Source organism: Taurulus bubalis (assembly GCF_910589615.1).
Source record: "Taurulus bubalis genome assembly, chromosome: 1".
Lineage (NCBI taxonomy): Eukaryota > Metazoa > Chordata > Actinopteri > Perciformes > Cottidae > Taurulus > Taurulus bubalis.
In genome coordinates this window covers 11,247,104-11,264,042 of record NC_136589.1, presented here as the reverse complement: position 1 = coordinate 11,264,042, position 16,939 = coordinate 11,247,104, and the positions used below count along the sequence as shown (strand labels likewise).

General features: G+C 41.4%; 1 protein-coding gene across 1 annotated transcript in view; it reads left to right on the top strand.

Annotated features, from left to right (window-relative positions):
* gfra4a (GDNF family receptor alpha 4a) overlaps positions 1–16,939 on the top strand; it is a gene marked incomplete at both ends in the record, with an annotated part of 124,482 nt that overhangs the window by 93,402 nt on the left and 14,141 nt on the right. Inside the window, 5 exons of the mRNA XM_079231191.1 lie at positions 1,680–1,961; positions 3,778–3,858; positions 9,118–9,457; positions 13,049–13,158; positions 14,849–14,983. Of these exons, the coding sequence (XP_079087317.1) occupies positions 1,680–1,961; positions 3,778–3,858; positions 9,118–9,457; positions 13,049–13,158; positions 14,849–14,983 (948 nt within the window). The remainder of the gene's footprint in view (positions 1–1,679; positions 1,962–3,777; positions 3,859–9,117; positions 9,458–13,048; positions 13,159–14,848; positions 14,984–16,939) is intronic.

Here is a 16,939-nt window from a genome sequence, read left to right as displayed (position 1 = left end):
TACAAATAAAAAAAACGACCTTGTGTTTGGTTGTGCTTCTTTTTTTCTTTCTTTTCGAGGTCGGAAATATTCTAGTCCCTGGCAGTACGCTTTTGATCCTGTTAATTTGTAGTTTGGAACAATACAACATTGGAGTCATTCATCCCTCAGATGTTGTGCCTGTTGTTTACTCTTATAATAAGCCTAAGCATACTTTAGTACATTTATATATGCAAGTGTTATCCAAAACCAGACGTATGGGTGGATTAAACAACACTACATTATCTTTAAGAGTGAGACTAAGAACTGTTAGGCAGCTGGGAATAAACAAGTATTTACTATCCTCAGGGGAATAAAGCCTGCATGTTATTAGCGTCACATGAAACAAGACAACAGTAAACAAGCTGTTCCCCCACAAATGAAGCAGCCCCACTCTGGGCTAATCTGTACAAATATGACACTTCCATTTTGACTAGCTGGAACACCTCAGTGTGATTTTAAACATGTCAGGGTGTATTGGCGAGATGCATCATCCCCCCAAGTTTTATCAAAATCCACTCAGTGGTGTCAGATGTATTCTATGTGACAACTAGATGAATTCATGAATAATATAGCACCCCCCTCGGGTTTATGAATGTCATTTTAAAATGCAGGAATACAGTAGTGAGATGGCTCGTTGACCAAGTTTGATTGCTTCTGACAAGGGATGTAAAACTGTAATCCAATAATTAAATTCAATACAATTTACATTATTTTAGCAATGATTCAGTGGGTCATAAAAGCGCACATTAATTCACCAGTTTTAATTTGCTTTAGGGGCGTGTCCATTATGTTAGAGGTTAAATCATTCTGTAGCTTCCCAGCGCTGCTCCTTATGTACTCAAATCTGAACATCAAAATTCTGATCATGGTAGATATTTTTTTGTGTCGAAATGCCATTTTACAAGCACATGTTTTTCTCAATGAAGTCCGGCGGCTTTGAATTGAGCGATACAATTGCTTCAGTTCTTCCTCCTGCTGGTGGATCCTTATGCTGCTCTTTTGTTCTTCTTTTTTGTTTTTTGTAACCAATAATATTCTGTTTGTTTGTTTTTGTTTGCTTTGTCTTTCCATTTTTTTCGTTTTGTTCCATTTGTCTCTGTCCCCAATGTAAAGCATCTTTGAGCACCTAGAAAAGCGCTATCAAAGTTTTAATTATTATTATTATTTAAATGTCGCCATTTTGAGTCTTGCACAGTACACACCTCTTCCAGTTGTGCTTCTTATAGTCTCAAAATATGTGGCAGCTTGTCCTAATATTTATTCAACAATTGGTCCTTTGCTATCTTCACTTTCTTCAGAGAAATTACAGGGTTTTGAGTGATTTCATTTAGAAAATCCTTGGTCCAACAACTTGGTTATCATCATCATAATGGTTAAATAAATGAAGATGCATTTTTATTTGATTTATTTTTGTTTTGGCTGTTCTTTAAACTGGATTATTGTTTTGTTTGTTTGCTTGTTTGGTCAGTGTGTGGGATTAATACTGAGCGGATGGTTTTACCTACATCCAAAACCTCTGGAATGTTACGTTGGACTAAAGCTTCACTAAACAAACTGTACAGACAACGACAGACTCATCTCCTGCTCAGATCTCATCACCACAGCACGAGACTAACCTGTCCTGTCCTGTCTGTCTGCCTGTCTGTCTTATCTTGCAGGAGTCCCACGCATGGCTCTCTCTGCAGGCGGGAGGGACTGCCTACGCGCGGGAGACACCTGCTCCAGCGACGACACCTGCAGCCCGCGACTGCGCACCCTCAGGCAGTGTGTGGCGGGGGACGGCAGCGTGAAGCTGGGGCCCGGGGCGCGGAACCAGTGTGAGAATGCCATGACGGCGCTGCTGTCCACCCCTCTGCACGGCTGCCAGTGTAAACGAGGCATGAAGAAGGAGAAGAACTGCCTGAGCATCTACTGGAGTCTGCATCAGTCCGTGCTGCACGGTGAGACTGGTGTCTACGGTAACACGGTTGTGCTTCTTGGGATTAATAAATTCGTGCAGCCCATTACACCCAAATTAGGCCTCCGCCTCCAGAGAGCTCAACATTTAATGCCAGGTTGAAATATAAAAAGACTGATTATTGTGTCAAATTGTCCTTTTGTTCCACCCACACCAATTGTATTACATCACTTTTGCGCTTAGAAGCGCTTTGCACGACCATGCATTGCCATGTCCTACATTGGACCCCATTAATTGTGGTACATGTAAAACGTTTTTTAATTCAGCCTATTATATATTCAAAACAGTGCTTTTTAACAAGTTTGACAACGTTGTGAATATGCTGCAAGTCAAGTGGAAATGCAAAAAGCCATGACATGAAGATAATAAACAAATAAAAAAGACAATAAAACTCATCAGCCATCATCACTTCCAGGCTGGCCGCTGACGTGAGTGTGAAACAACATAATATACAGTAAACACTTTATTAAAAAGGTATGAAACAACTGAAGCAGACACTCCCTGAAGATGGGTTGTATTAAGTTTCAGGCTGTTAAGCAGAATGTCAACCACCTTAAATGTCCGTCATGTTCCTGCTGGTTAGCTGTTCCTCCGCAGTAAACATCTATTTGGTGATTTGTAGCTCAAAAGACGTCTTGATGTTGAGATTAAAACTGGGTTAAATTTGGTAACAAAATGAATTACATTTTGATTGATTTTACAGCATCTCAACAATATGTCAACATGTAGTCAAGACCTGCTTCACACTGGAATACATCCATTAAAATGCTCTTGAAAGGTTAGAAATTAGTCCCACATCTAATATCGTATAACAATGCTTCGTGGGTCTTTGTCAATGCAGCTTCTTTTGTGTTTGGTACATTTTGAAACGATTCTCAGGACCATTCTCTTCGATATATTAAACAAGCTGCATTTATGACGATTCATGCTGCAGTTTGGGCAAAATTGCGTGGCCTCTAAACAGCTCCTACACGAAACTCCTCCCACTTTGAAAGCCTACATATTAAAGTGTTGATTGCTGAGGGGTAAAATTGCAGCTAGTTGATTTTCAACCCCATTCAACCTGCTTTTATTTGTGATTTGTAGTTAATTTAATTCAGAGTTTAACTTATTGAATTGAACTGAACTGAACTTCTAACCACTGAAGTTGAAACCGTATTATAAGTGGGTGATTGCACCTGGGGCTTCATATAGCCCAGACTTGTTTTGTCAATCAGACCTAAAGTGTAATATAAAGCAAGTTTGGAAAAACTATTTTAGGTCCTTTATTATATGTTGTATTATTTTTGCACACATGGTGTACATTTCTAAATGTAGTTGTTTTATTATTTGGCACACCAAATGCATGGGGGCAGGTAGTGTTATACCAGCCTTTAATATATGTGATATACTATTGGTTATTGGGGCCGTGTGCAGTAGAATGCACAAATGTGGCCTTTTTTAAGTACTGTACCAAAGTTTTAGCGCTGGCGGGTCTCTCGTCATCCGGTCTATGCTCTGCTACTCGACAGGGTCGATACAAAATGCACATCGGGCGATAGATAAGGGGTGCAATGTCAAGATGCCGCTCCAACTGCAGATTTTGTGCCCCAGAGTCTCCTAACGGGTTAATCCAGCCATGCATGAATTATTTTGTCCAGGCCTTGAAACTTTGTATGCAACTTTTATGATATGAGTGTTTGTGTCAGTGTTTCGGGACACTGAAAAGACAAATTCGGCACTTAAGAGGAGAAGAAAAGTACAGCATTATTTTGGGTTGTCAGCACAACAGAAGTTACCTCTCTCTTCTACTTTGGCAGGACTCAGTCTTGTGGAGGACTTCCCCTACGAACCAGAGGAGAGGGGCTCTGACTACGTGCGTCTGGCCTCCATTGCTGCAGGTGAGTTTGCAGGTGTTTCTCTGCAGCATCCAAAAAACACGAACTAGTGGTTCCTGACCAAGTTGTGTGTCAAAAAAAGAGCAAATCGAGATTTTACCCTGCGTCATTTTGACGGAGTATGGAGGGATATATGCGGGTGTTTGATGAGTAACAACCCACACTTTGCTTCTGTCTTGCCTCCGAACCAGGGGGCAGGCCGCAGGGCAGGTATGTGCTGCTGTTAGCCTCGGAGGCACAGATTAATTACCTATTTATTTGAATGCATCTGGTAGCAGCAAAACTCAGAGGGGGGAGAGGCAGAGAGGGTGAAGAACAGAGAGAAACCAGGAGAATAAAGTCAGGGAAAGTAGCGAGAGGGAGAAAGAGACACAGGAAGCGAGAAAAAGAAAACGAGGACAGAAAGCTGGTTTGTTTACTCAAACAGCACAGACGGGTTTGGAAAAGAGAGAGGCTGCACACAAAGGAGGAGTTAATTCATTTTTTGTTTCACTGGAGAGGACATAAAGTCAAGTGCATTGTTTTCTCTGATAGCAAGATGGAGAGTCTGCGAAACTTAAATAATGACTTGAATGAAGTGATTAGTATGGAAGGCATTCATGCATGTGCCATACAGTGTAATGATAAATGCCCTACAAACACAAACAAGTCTAAAGAAGTGGATATTGTCATCTCAAATGGAGAACACAGCTTAATTGAAACGGTTAAATACAGGTTTGTATTATAATTATTATTATTAAAACACATCTACTTGGTTTGTTAATACATTTACACCTGCACTAAATCAATATTTTATAAATGCAGCTCAGCAAGTGCAATGTAAGATTACAAATTCTAATTATACTTTAAGATTGGAAAATATGAATAATATGCAAATTAAATCTGCTATATTGGTTCTACTACTGGGTAAGGAATTGCATGTGGGGGGCTTTCTGAAACATATATGGTCATTTTGATGAGCTGGAGAGAATGAGTGGAAGCCCACGGTTTATTTGATCAAACCTGGTCAAGCAGCGATCTTTATTATATTTACCATGGGATCATGGGTAACCTCATGCTATTAAAGTTGCACAAGGTAGTTTTGTATGTTGGCAGCTACTAATGCAACAAGGGATCAGTGTCAAATAGAATTGTTATGACTTCAAACCTGAAGTAATTCAGGCTGACGTTAGCAAACTGCGCATGCTTTCCTTTTATACCACTGGGAGAAGAAAGGCAAATTATGGTGTGAGACCAGTTCAGGAGACAGTTTGTGTAAAATCCCTAAAGTTATGTACATTCAGGTTACGTTCAGGTTGAATAATAGTTATACTACGCTAGTTACTAATGTGGAGATCAGGGGGCATTAAACATCTTAAATATCATGTTTTCCCACAGCACTGTATGTGCACACGAGCCAATTAGAGAACGAGTCTGGTGTATTACAACTTGGAACGGATTTTCACAGGTTTAAACATGATTTTGAATGATTATGATAATATTGTATTCACCAAAGTGATTATCAACAGTCGAGCCAAAACCAAGCGGTGCCAACCTCCCACCGGCTCCAGCAACCATGAGCTCATTTTACAGCACACTAGAATAAGTTTCTAATAAACATTTGATCGGAGAAGAAGGCAATGCAGTAACAGCATTTCGATTCATATTGTCAAACTGTCAAACGCTGCCTTGTTTGACAGTTTGATCAGAGCTCAGTGATTGACAGCTGCGTTAGAGACTCCTCGGCTCTGATTGGTTGTTGAATCCACCATGCAAGGTGGATTCCTGCAAAAATGCCATTGATAATATTAAAAGGAGGCAAAGGAACCAGATTATTTTCACAGATTATCTGTCTCATATAGTATTTGATATAGTGACAGTTTGGGCAAATATGACTTCAAAGTTACTTAAATAAGAGCTAAATACTGTGACTTCTAGGTTATTTGAGACTTGTGTGTTGTAAATAGGTCAAAATCACAGTTAACAGACTCATCTCCTGGTTCAACTTTGACTTTAAGTTGTTTTGCAGGCACAGTTTTGTTGTGCAATGAAGGAACATTTCAGTAAAACGTCAAGGATTCATTGATTGGACAATTTAAGGAAGATGTTTAAATGATCTTGCTAAACTGTTGCCTTATCTAGAACGTCAGGGTTCTCGCCCTTCAGTCTACGTTGTAGCGTTTCCGATAATAACATCGTAATGGACAAAAATAACGATGAAAGCTATGTTAATTAGGCCCACAATGTAATAAACCAGAATTAAACTGCAGGTACAGGAGGTCAAAGTTAAATCAGGAAGCAGCTCTGCAAAATCTCACGGCTGTTCCCAATGGACCGCCTGGAAAGTATTTGGCTAATTTGCTGGATTCAAACCGGTATTCCAAAAAAATATCCTAAAAGAATAGCATACAAAATAAGACGAATTTCCTTTCAAATGTTGATTTGACCTCCTGTGGTCGGAGAATTGTGTACACACCTACAGCAGAGGTGCTGTTCACTGCAGCTCCGCACTGACTTCCTTCATTTTTTGTGGGTGTCTTCACATCTCAGCCAGTTTGTTTCGATCCCACCATGAATCTCAGGTGCCACTTAATCCTACACACTGGTACTTTACCAGCTCGCTAAACCGTGAACTATTAAATACTATTCTGCTTTCATATTTTACAGTTTCATGACCTGTGACGTCACCCACTGATCCTCTTCTGTTGCTTTTTCAAAAAAGTAATGACTTCAGTTGTTTTTATTCCATGGCAAGCATCTACATGCAAACATATCTACAGCTAAAAACATGTGCAGTATATTTGGCAGGTTGATGCTTGTATTTAGCTTTTTGACATATGTTCGAGTTAATTATATTAATTATAGACAAGCAGCAGAAGCTTGCAGCAATCACTAATTATTTTCAGCAGAAAATGTACATTTCAGTTTTCCCTGGGCTTGTTGAGCATAATTGAGTGAGATTTCAGATAAACTGTGGTCACCAGTACGTGTGAAGCGATATGGATTAATGTAAGCCTAAACCAAAATAACTAAAGAATTTAGATTCAGTGGACGTCCCCTTTTCACACGCTTCATCGTGTATTTTTGTGACCTAGTACATAAGCTGCTTGTTAAAATGACACCGCATGTTTGAGGCTGCTTTGAATTACAGCGGCATCAGATCCGCCCTGTGCTCAGCCTCCTCGTAAATTTCACTCCAGCAACTCCTTGCGAGGTCAAAGTTGCCATCCATGCCAAGCATTGCGACAAGTCGACCGCCGAAACAAAAAAGACGTGATTAATGGCTGTTTTTCCGCCCTTATAGCATCTCTCCCTCAAACAGAGTAATGGCCCTTTTCAAAGATGCAAGCCGGAGCTACAGCTCATCATGTTTTGAGGAGTATTCTAACAACAGAGTACTTCACCCTTTAGCAATTCATCAGTGAACGTGAAGTCAGTGGTTTTAAGAAAGTGTCTCTGTTTAAAACATTAGGTGATCTGCACCAACAAAGAGGCTTTTTAATGCACCATTGGCCTCTAAGAGGGGTGTAAATTGTTTTTCCTCACTAAGATTTTCTACTTCATGCACCTTGCTAGCAAGACAAGCGTCAACAGTTTTGTTTTCTTTATCAAATCAGTTTGGTCACAAGCTCGGTAAATCAAGCTCGGAAATAAGGAAACCAGAATGCTTCTCATTTTCAGGTTAGATGGTAAATAGTAAATGGACTTGTACTTATATAGTCCTTTTCTACTCTTTCAACCACTCAAAGCGCTTTCACACTACATGTCATTCACATTCATACACTGATGGTTACCATGCAAGGTGCCACAACACACCGGCGGCACAGTTTTCGGGAGCAATTTGGGGTTAAGGGCCTTGCCCAAAGACACATCGAAGGACGACCTGCTCTACCACTGAGCCCAGTCGCCCCCAAATGCTACTCACTGTACCTTTAAGTGTGTTTTAATGAATGGGTTCTGTCCATGTGTGGGGTGTGCATTTACATTAAGTGGTATTTAGAGTTTGTGTGGATAGTTTAGTGATCCTGTTAAATTACGAGGTGGTTAGGTTACCATGGCAGAGGCCTGAGTGGAGATAGATGGCCTCCAAGCAGTGTGTGGGTCCAATAAGGAATTGCTCTGGACTGTGGTTGTAATGGGCAGTTCTGAGGTGTGAAAGTGTGTTTGTTGTCCCTGGATAAGAGCAATAGAAAAATATACCAATAAAATTGGTAAATTATGATAACAATGATTTCACATAAAAGCTTGTGCGCAAATTCCTTCGCATGAAGCCACTGGATGCAATTTGTCATCCCGACCTGGAGTTGCATCAGGTACTCTCTCTGCCTGTTTAACAGTTAAGCTGAGAATAACCTATGTTTTGTCAGGGATTGTTAGCTTGCTCTCTCAGGCCACTCATATTTCATGTGACAGCTTGGTGAGAGCCAAACTCACCAGGAGACACAACTACAGGCAGTTTACAAACTAATGAGCGGTGCTACCTGCCAGAGAAGCTGAACATCATCATGGCTGTATTGACTGGGAGGTCGCTTGGGAGAAAAAACACACACATGATGATGGATTGGGAAATAATGCAGCCAAAAAAAGATGGTTTTGAAAGGGGCTCTCCGCTGCCTCCACAGAGGTGGCTCATTAACGTGCAAGTCAGAGGAAGCATAGGCACTGAGGGAGGCAGAGATAGACAGAGTTAAAGAAGAGGGGATTGAGGAGAAGGGAAGAAACATATGGAGTAGTGGGTAATGGCAGCGCTGAGAGTGGCAGACACGCAGCGATAGAGGAAGATGGCAATGGAGGGAGTCAGGTGAGTGTGGCGGGGCCCCAGCTGCACAGAGAGGGATTGTTGGGAAGATGGATAGATGGATGAAGGGAAGGAGCAGTAATTGCAGGCCTTGTTGTGCGGTTGGGGAGATGGAGCAGCCGCTTTTTCAGCACTGCCACTCTGCATTAACCCAGCAGAATGAAATATTCAGCCATTAGGTCTCCGCTGAAACACATCCAGTGCCCGAGCTCATGCAACATTTAAACACCATTCATGTTCTATTCATTGCAAGGGTGGCTATTACATATAATCATCATTTTGGTTTAGTTTGTACTTCAAGACATACATTTCTATTTTTCATCTGTAAATGCAACACTGCGTGTGAGGTGAGAGTAGAAAGTTAATACCGTTTCCAATTAGGCCTTGGAATCATTGTAAACATTGCCTGGGATTTTATTTTCTCAAACCACACAGTAGAATGAAATTCTTTTTGCTTCCCATTTGTGTCTTCTTCTTCCGTCTAGAGTCTGAAGTAACAACGGTGAACCGCTGCCTGGATGCCGCCAAGGCGTGTAACATAGATGAGACCTGTCAGAAGCTTCGTACGGAATACGTCTCGTCTTGCATCCAGCCGTCTGCACGCTCGGGGCCATGTAACCGACCAAAGTGCAACAAGGCGCTGAGAAAGTTCTTTGACCGCGTCCCCCCTGACTACACCAACGAGCTGCTGTTCTGTCCCTGCACCGACACGGCCTGCTCAGAGCGCCGCCGTCAAACCATCGTGCCGTCCTGCTCCTACGAAGACAAGGAAAAGCCCAACTGCCTGGCCCAGCTGCGGATCTGCAAAGCGGACTATGTGTGCAGGTAAAAATTGAAATTGTTGTGTTATCCTACCTGCAGTCACGAACATGTTCTACTTAATTTCCTGTGTTGGCATCACTCGATTCACTGAACTGATAATTTGCTGGGGCTTCTGTTAAAGGATCACAAAGTTGTTTTTACATATTTTTGTTACTACAAATTATGTACACAATACATTAATGCTGAATCACACCATACTTATTAGATATTGCTTAAACATTCTTAGTGATTTGAGAGTGAAATAGGTCAGTAAGGGAATAAGTAATCCATGACAGATTGATTTGGAAAAACACGGTGTGTTCAAGGGTTGCTCTGAAGCTCGGATGTCCAAGATTTAAAGCTGAAATAGATTACTTTTTTTAAGATTAGAGGGAGAAGGTTGACTCCTAAATAAATAGAGAAACAAGCTTTGATACACGATATCAGCATACTGGGTTTTTATGTTTGACTTGTGAGCAAACACCTGCCTGAGGTTACTGGCTCATCCAAAATATTGTTTGATCTTCCAACTCCTTTGACTTGTTAGATGTTTGACTAGCTTCACCAGCCACTTGTTTACTTTGGCTCCCTGCTGTTCCATAATGAACAGCTATTCTACAATTGACTTGCTTGAGGAATAGTCTGTGAGAGTATACGGACTGGACAACCAACACAAATATGCTCAAATAACAATCCATCTTGACCTTTGAGGGAAAGTTCAAAACGGAGGAAGCTAGCTTAGCCTTTTAGCACTTTTACCCTATAAACTCCACGACGGAGGCATTGTTTGTAGACTGTTATGACAATCTTGAATCGACTCTAGAGCTTATTAGTCCGTGAGCGAGGAAGTTAACTATCTTGCTTGACAGTTTGAAAGCTAGCCAACCTGGCAGTGGTGGGCCGTCAGGGCCTGCTAAGTCTTATCTGCTGGCCTAAACAGAATCACAAAGTTATAGCTATTTTATATTTTTATAGTTTTTCACAAATACACTACTTGTATTCTAATAATTTTTCCCTATTAGCTTATTTTCTCATTGCACAGCTCCTGTCTTGCTCTGTTGCTCTGCCTTCAGCCTGCAGCACTGCAGCTGCTTTGAAGGAGAAGCTTTCATCCAATCAGATGTTTTCTCCTGTGTCTCTACCAAGCAGGCCTTTGCAGATTAAAGTACACAGGGAGTGGACGTTGTGGTTGATTGTCATGGACTTCAACGCGTATTCTTTGACGTGCCAGCGCCTGCGAAATGGCATGGACGTATAATTGTTCAGTGGCCCAGCATGACCATTAACCAATACAGCTCGATAGACCCCCATGGGGCTCTGCACCTCTTTCCCCCTGTGTTCCAGTAGTCGTAGGAACGGTTATTTTATAGGATTTTTTTCCGAATTGTTTTGCGAAAATAAATTATATTTTCAAAGAAATCACTTTTATACCATATTTTGATCATAGCTATGAACATCCAGCACGGTATGAGCCAGATTCCCCAAAAGTGCCACTTTGTACAGTCCCCGAGTTTTTCAAACTGTATGGTTCAGGGCCTTAAGAACAGCCCACATACTAATATGACACCTTTTTGGAAAGATTAGGAACTAAAGAATCGGAATCTGGTAAAACAAAAACAAAATCACAATAAAACAAAGCGTTGGCATGTTAGGAAGGAGTTTCAGTCAAAAAAACATGTTGTTCGGTTCAAAAATGGGAAAATTTCTTATTTTATGGCAAAACATTGGCCGATTTGGGCATGCTGGGAACCGAAATGTTCATCAGCTTCTGCACTTGCTGTATGACATGGTTTGTGGGCCGACCAGGAAGGCTTCAGGAGTCATGTATGGAAGCCCGTTTCAGCCACACAAGTCATAATTATGAGATAATAAAGTCGAAATTATGAGATAGAAAGTCATAATTATGAGATAATAAAGGCAAAATTATGAGATGCTAACTGCTAACAAGCTAGCTAGCGTCCCGGCTAGCTAGCTTGTTAGCAGTTAGCTAATTCATCAACTAGCCCTGGTCACACTGTCACCTCACTTTTACAAGCACCTCTTTCGCGAAGACACACAGGTGGATTCTGCTGTGCTACTTTCTGCTGTTACCAGGTCTTCATTGTGAACTGCAGAATGAATGTTCTGTTTCCAACAGAACATTAATGCATCAACCTCAAATACTGCAAAACAGCACAGCGGTGGCTAATGCGGTTGTGTTTAATTTGAAGAGCTTTGTTGATGTTGTGGCCTCGCACAATGACTTTCCCACAGGACAATAAATGGCATTGTGTGACTTGGAAGATAGGTCCGGCTGGTATGATATGTTCATATAGATTTAATTAGTCAGCTGTGTTTATTTCCTTCAATTGTTACACTCATTAACTGTTTAATTAGTTCAATTAAACTCAGCATACATTTTTAGCCAGGCAAGAAGCAGCCATGTGAAGTAGTGATTATTAGAGCGGACTCACTTGGGATTCACACATGACTTTCCTGCCAAAATGCTCCGAAAATAAATATCAATGTACGGCCAAGACAGCATCATGATCAGTAGATTGACTGACTGTCTGTACAAGTTTTCTGAATAAGCATATTCATTCTGTGTTAAACCCTTGTGTCAATGAGACATTAATGGAAACAAATATGTCATTTGAATTTTAATTAGCTGTCAACGTCCAATCAGAAAACTAAGAAGTCATTCAAATGCAGCGGCTGTATCTCTATCAATCACTGGAGACTGAAAAAAAGTTCTCATACCCATCCAGTCAGCCTCCTCTTGATGACAGCAAATGTTGGCCAGCGTTTAATCTAGTTCCTCTTCAAATGTCAGAAAGACAAAGGGCTTCATCTGTCACGGCTATCGATCAGGCATTATCCTCCACTGCTGCCCCGATGGATGGGGGCATCTCAAGGCCCCTGCGTGGCCCACCAATCCCACACCAGTCAGCTGGCATTAACCGGCAGCCTGCAGAGGATGCCTTCAGTTAGTGCAGAGCCTATGAGTTTTTTACGCACATCATTACAATGACATGACAAACGAGGGGAGAGCGGGGAGTCGTGGTGCCCCGAGGGGATCCTGTTGCAAATGCCAGTCGACGGGGGCCGCTGATGCGATATGATGGCCGCGATGGCCTCGCACGATGATGATGATGAGGCTAGATGTCTCGGCGACTGGCAGGAAAGGTGAAGGAGGGAAGGCAGAGCGAATGTGGGAGGAAATATTTAGATGGAAGATCCATATTTGTTTAATCTCCTCGCGGCCAGGCCTGCCAGACAGCGCTCACGGTATTTAGAGAGCAGAGCCAAGGCCTATCTTTGCCCCTCATTGACTCTTTACAGCCTGGCAGTCTTCCAGAACACAACTTGCTGAGAAAAGAGGGGAGGCGAGAAAAAGAGGGATGATTGTCGCCAGGGGTGACTGGAGAGGCGGTTGAAGTGCTGCTGAGTGGGGAAATCTGTGAAGGGTGGAGGGAGTTGATGTAGGAGTGTAGGTAGGTAGATGAGCGTTGTGGGTGTCAGATCCACATCCAGTCGTGGAGAGAAAGCGCCAGTGCCGGACCAGCCCTCAGTGACACCATGTGTGCAGCAGCCAAGCACGGGTAAATGATGGATGGCATGTTATTGCTCCCACAGGTCTCGCTGGGCACAGTTCCAGTATGATTGCCAACCTTCCGAGCAGAGCTCCGGTGGCTGCAAGCAGGAGAACTATGGAGCATGTCTACTTGCGTACACCGGCCTGATTGGTAAGAACTAAATCTTTCTGTGCCAGCTCTGGCTCACCCGCCTTCTGTGATAGATCAGGAACAAAAAGGTTTTAGAGGGAGGAAGGCGGAGAGCAGACAAATGCACCGTACAGGACTCAAAAGAATGAATCAACGATTGTGATGAGAAGCGCAGTGCAACAATCGATGGAGCGCTGATTAATGTGGCTGCAGCATGCCGGCCAAGTCGTTGGCATTATAAGTGCAATTACAACTATTGACTGGTGTTTTGAGAGAATTATCCCTGACGTGACGATGAGTGGGTGCAGGCGGAGGCGTACAACACAGCTTATTGTACTTTAGATAAAAACTTAACAAAAGATCACATAATGCACAAAAGCTTTTTTTTCTTCTATACCCACTAAATCTAAACATGTCATTATGGGACAACAATACTGAAACTGAACTCCTGCAAAAAGAGGGGAGGAGGGGGGATTGTTTAGTTTGTTAACTTAGAGGGACTGAGGGAGACAGATAAAGAGATACAAAGACAGACAGGTGTTCACCAGTGATTGGCCATTGCAGACAACTGAAGTTGAAGTGAAACTTTGAGGTGTTGTTGTTTGGAAGTCCGGGACCCAGAAAATCAATGGAGGTAAATCAAAACTTTTTTCTCCACCCGGCCTCAAAGTGCAGCAATTCTATTTTCCACCTCTTTAAAAAAGAAAGAAAATACAAGCCACCAGGCTTTATTACCCTTTCTGGAGAATGATTTCCCAATCACTTCCTGCTGAAAAGCTCCAAAGGCTGAAACGAATAAAAATAATACATCTGAGAGACCTCTGTGATAGTGGCTAGACTTTGTACTGCTGGTCACTGCACTTATCAAAGTCCACGTAGTAAACTAACACCAACTAACGCTAAGAAAGTTTAACAACTGCTACTGTACTTGCAGTTGGGACTTGATCTGTTGTTGCATCAAATAATATTCCCTGGGAGATCAACAGCAAGATGCTGAACAAGCAAGCAGCTCTGTCTCTTTTTTTGACTGACCAAGAAAACTCACATTTTGAAATACACGTAATTGCCTTTCACGAAAGATCAGAGAAAATTGTAGCAGAAATTGGTTTGCAATACCCATTTCTTTGAAATGGGAAACATACATCCGTAATGTCAAGCCCTGTCAGCAACTGGGATTGAACCAGTCAACATTTGATCAGCAGGGTGCCTGCTGATCTAACCCGCCTGTCTGTCTCTATTCACTCCACTTTCATCTATTCCTCTTTTAAAATCCTCTCACAATGAATACATTTACATGCCCTCTAATAACTTAACCTGATTACAGCAACACTAATGATGATAAAAATTACCATGAAAACACCGTTATTTGATTATGATAACCAGGGTCAAATCAGGCTAAACATACGGAGATTAAATCAGCCAGATTTCTGCTCAAACGTAAAAAATGAAATTGCTACACCAAACCACTAAGCCAAAACGTCTCTTTTTCTGAGGTATTTATTTCAAGAAATTACATTTGTATTAAGAATCAGCTCAAAAATGGCACTAACAGCAGGTAGTTAACACAGTAACTAGCTATCTATCTAGAGCAGCTTAAATAACCAAAGAAATTAAAAAGAAGCATTATTTTTGTGTAAACCTAGTAATGTGAGGAGTTGCATTACTTCCTTGTACACATACAGAACAATATTGTTTCTCCTCCTCTCTACAGGAAGCACAATAAATCCCAACTACCTTGACAATTCCACATCCAACGTGGGACCCTGGTGCTCCTGCGCAGCGAGCGGCAACCACAGGGAGCAATGCACGGACTTCCTGACTTCCTTCCATGACAACTTCTGCTTGAGTGAGTAACAGCTGACCTCTGGCAACACAGTAACAACAACCAAGTGAGACAAGTGTGAGGATGAACACATCTGTAGTCGTGAACAAAATAATCGATGATGTTTTGACACCTCAAAAGACTTTGATGTACGATAACATCTCAGCGGGTCAGCCTAAAATCACTTTTAAAGTTTTACATTTGCCGCTCTCAGAGAAGTCTGCTTTGAGGTCAATTGTGTGCATAAAAGGACAAAAGAACATCGTTCACCCATAGTTTCTGGGAATTTATTTTATTTTAAAGGCTTTTCAAAGTCAGATGTGTTTAGACCTCATTTATTTAAAAAATGTTGTTTTATTCAACAACAATTGTTTTTATTAAATTTCATTATAACCATATTAATGTATTAAAACTACACCTAAAAACATATTGCATTCTTGTGCTGGTGGAGAGAGCTTTGAAACAGCGTTTACAAATCATGCAAGTAGATGAAATGTACAGAAAATGAAACGGAATAGTTAAAGAAGTATTCAACATTTTAATCTCTTAGTTTTTTTGCAGAATCAGTTGAGAAGATAAATTCCACACTTCCACACTCTGAGCAATATACCAAATGTAATTAATACAACATATATATTGTTTATTTCAACGATCAATTAAACACTATTTGGACAATAGAAGTCCACTCAAATAAATGGACAGCAATCAGCAAAACATACATATGTAAAACACATCACAAACACGTTGGGACACGGACAGGTCTACTGTCCAGTGTTTGTTTGACCCACTGACCACAAGTAGTCTTTCTTACATCTTATACTACCTCACTCACTCAGAGTATAACATATTCATGCTCATGCATTTGCATTGCAATCAGAACAGACTTCATGGCGTAAAATAAAAAAAGAAAGAATTGCACGCTTATTGTCTGACAAATTGTTAAGTGAGACCAGACTGGTTCATCCTGAAGTAAGAACAAAAAAAAGTCCTTCCTACACTAATATACTCCATTGGGAGTGACGGCACTCGTAATACATCAGTGCCACAGCAAAGCCCCCCATGTGTTTACTTCAGTCTGTATTAATATAATATTAATAAATAAGACTCACAGACAAACAACCCCCTGAGTGATGGCGGCAGTGACAGACCAGTGTTATTAATAGCTGGCGGAACACTGCGATCTGTTACTACGTATAATATGTGCTTGATTAGATTACGCTGGGAAATTTATCACTGCAGAATTATTATTTTTTTTTACCATAATAGAAACCAAAGTTTTTTTAGAGCGGCAGAACAAATGCCAAAATGAAGACATCAGTGACTGATAAACTGCTGCTGATGTTGCATAAGGATTATCCACCAAATCCGCTGCAGTAGGTTAGCTTTTGTTGTAGCTTTTATTCACCCAACAACAACAACAACAACAACGAAACAGCGATGATGATAGGAGATCATCCCTCTAAATGAGTGATAGAACCAGTGACAGAAGAATGACACCAGTGACAAAGTAATACAAGCTGTAGCTGCTGATGTCAGAGCAGACACTGGAGTTTATTCTGAGTTATTATTTTATTCTAACAACAGAAGAAGACAAATTCTCACAAAGCTGTCGGCATTAATAACAACACCACTGACAGACCGATGACACCAGTCACAGCACAAAGCAAACTGCAGCTGCCGTCGTGTGGTGACAAAACAAAATGTCATTGTTTGTTAAGTTTATAAAAGTCTAAGTCTTGGTTCAGCTATTACAAAGAAATAAAATCAACTTCCCATCAGACATCACACCCCCTGCATTCATCGGACACATCTGCTTTGCTCTCTGGCTCCAGCGCATCTGCCAGTCTACCCAGTGTGTGAACGTGCAGCGTGTGGACATGTGACTGGAGCGTCTTCCACTGCTCCACCATCTTTACACGGCAGGTCTATATCGGACATAACAGCTTGCATCTCAAGTGTGAAATTCACAGTAACGCCCAA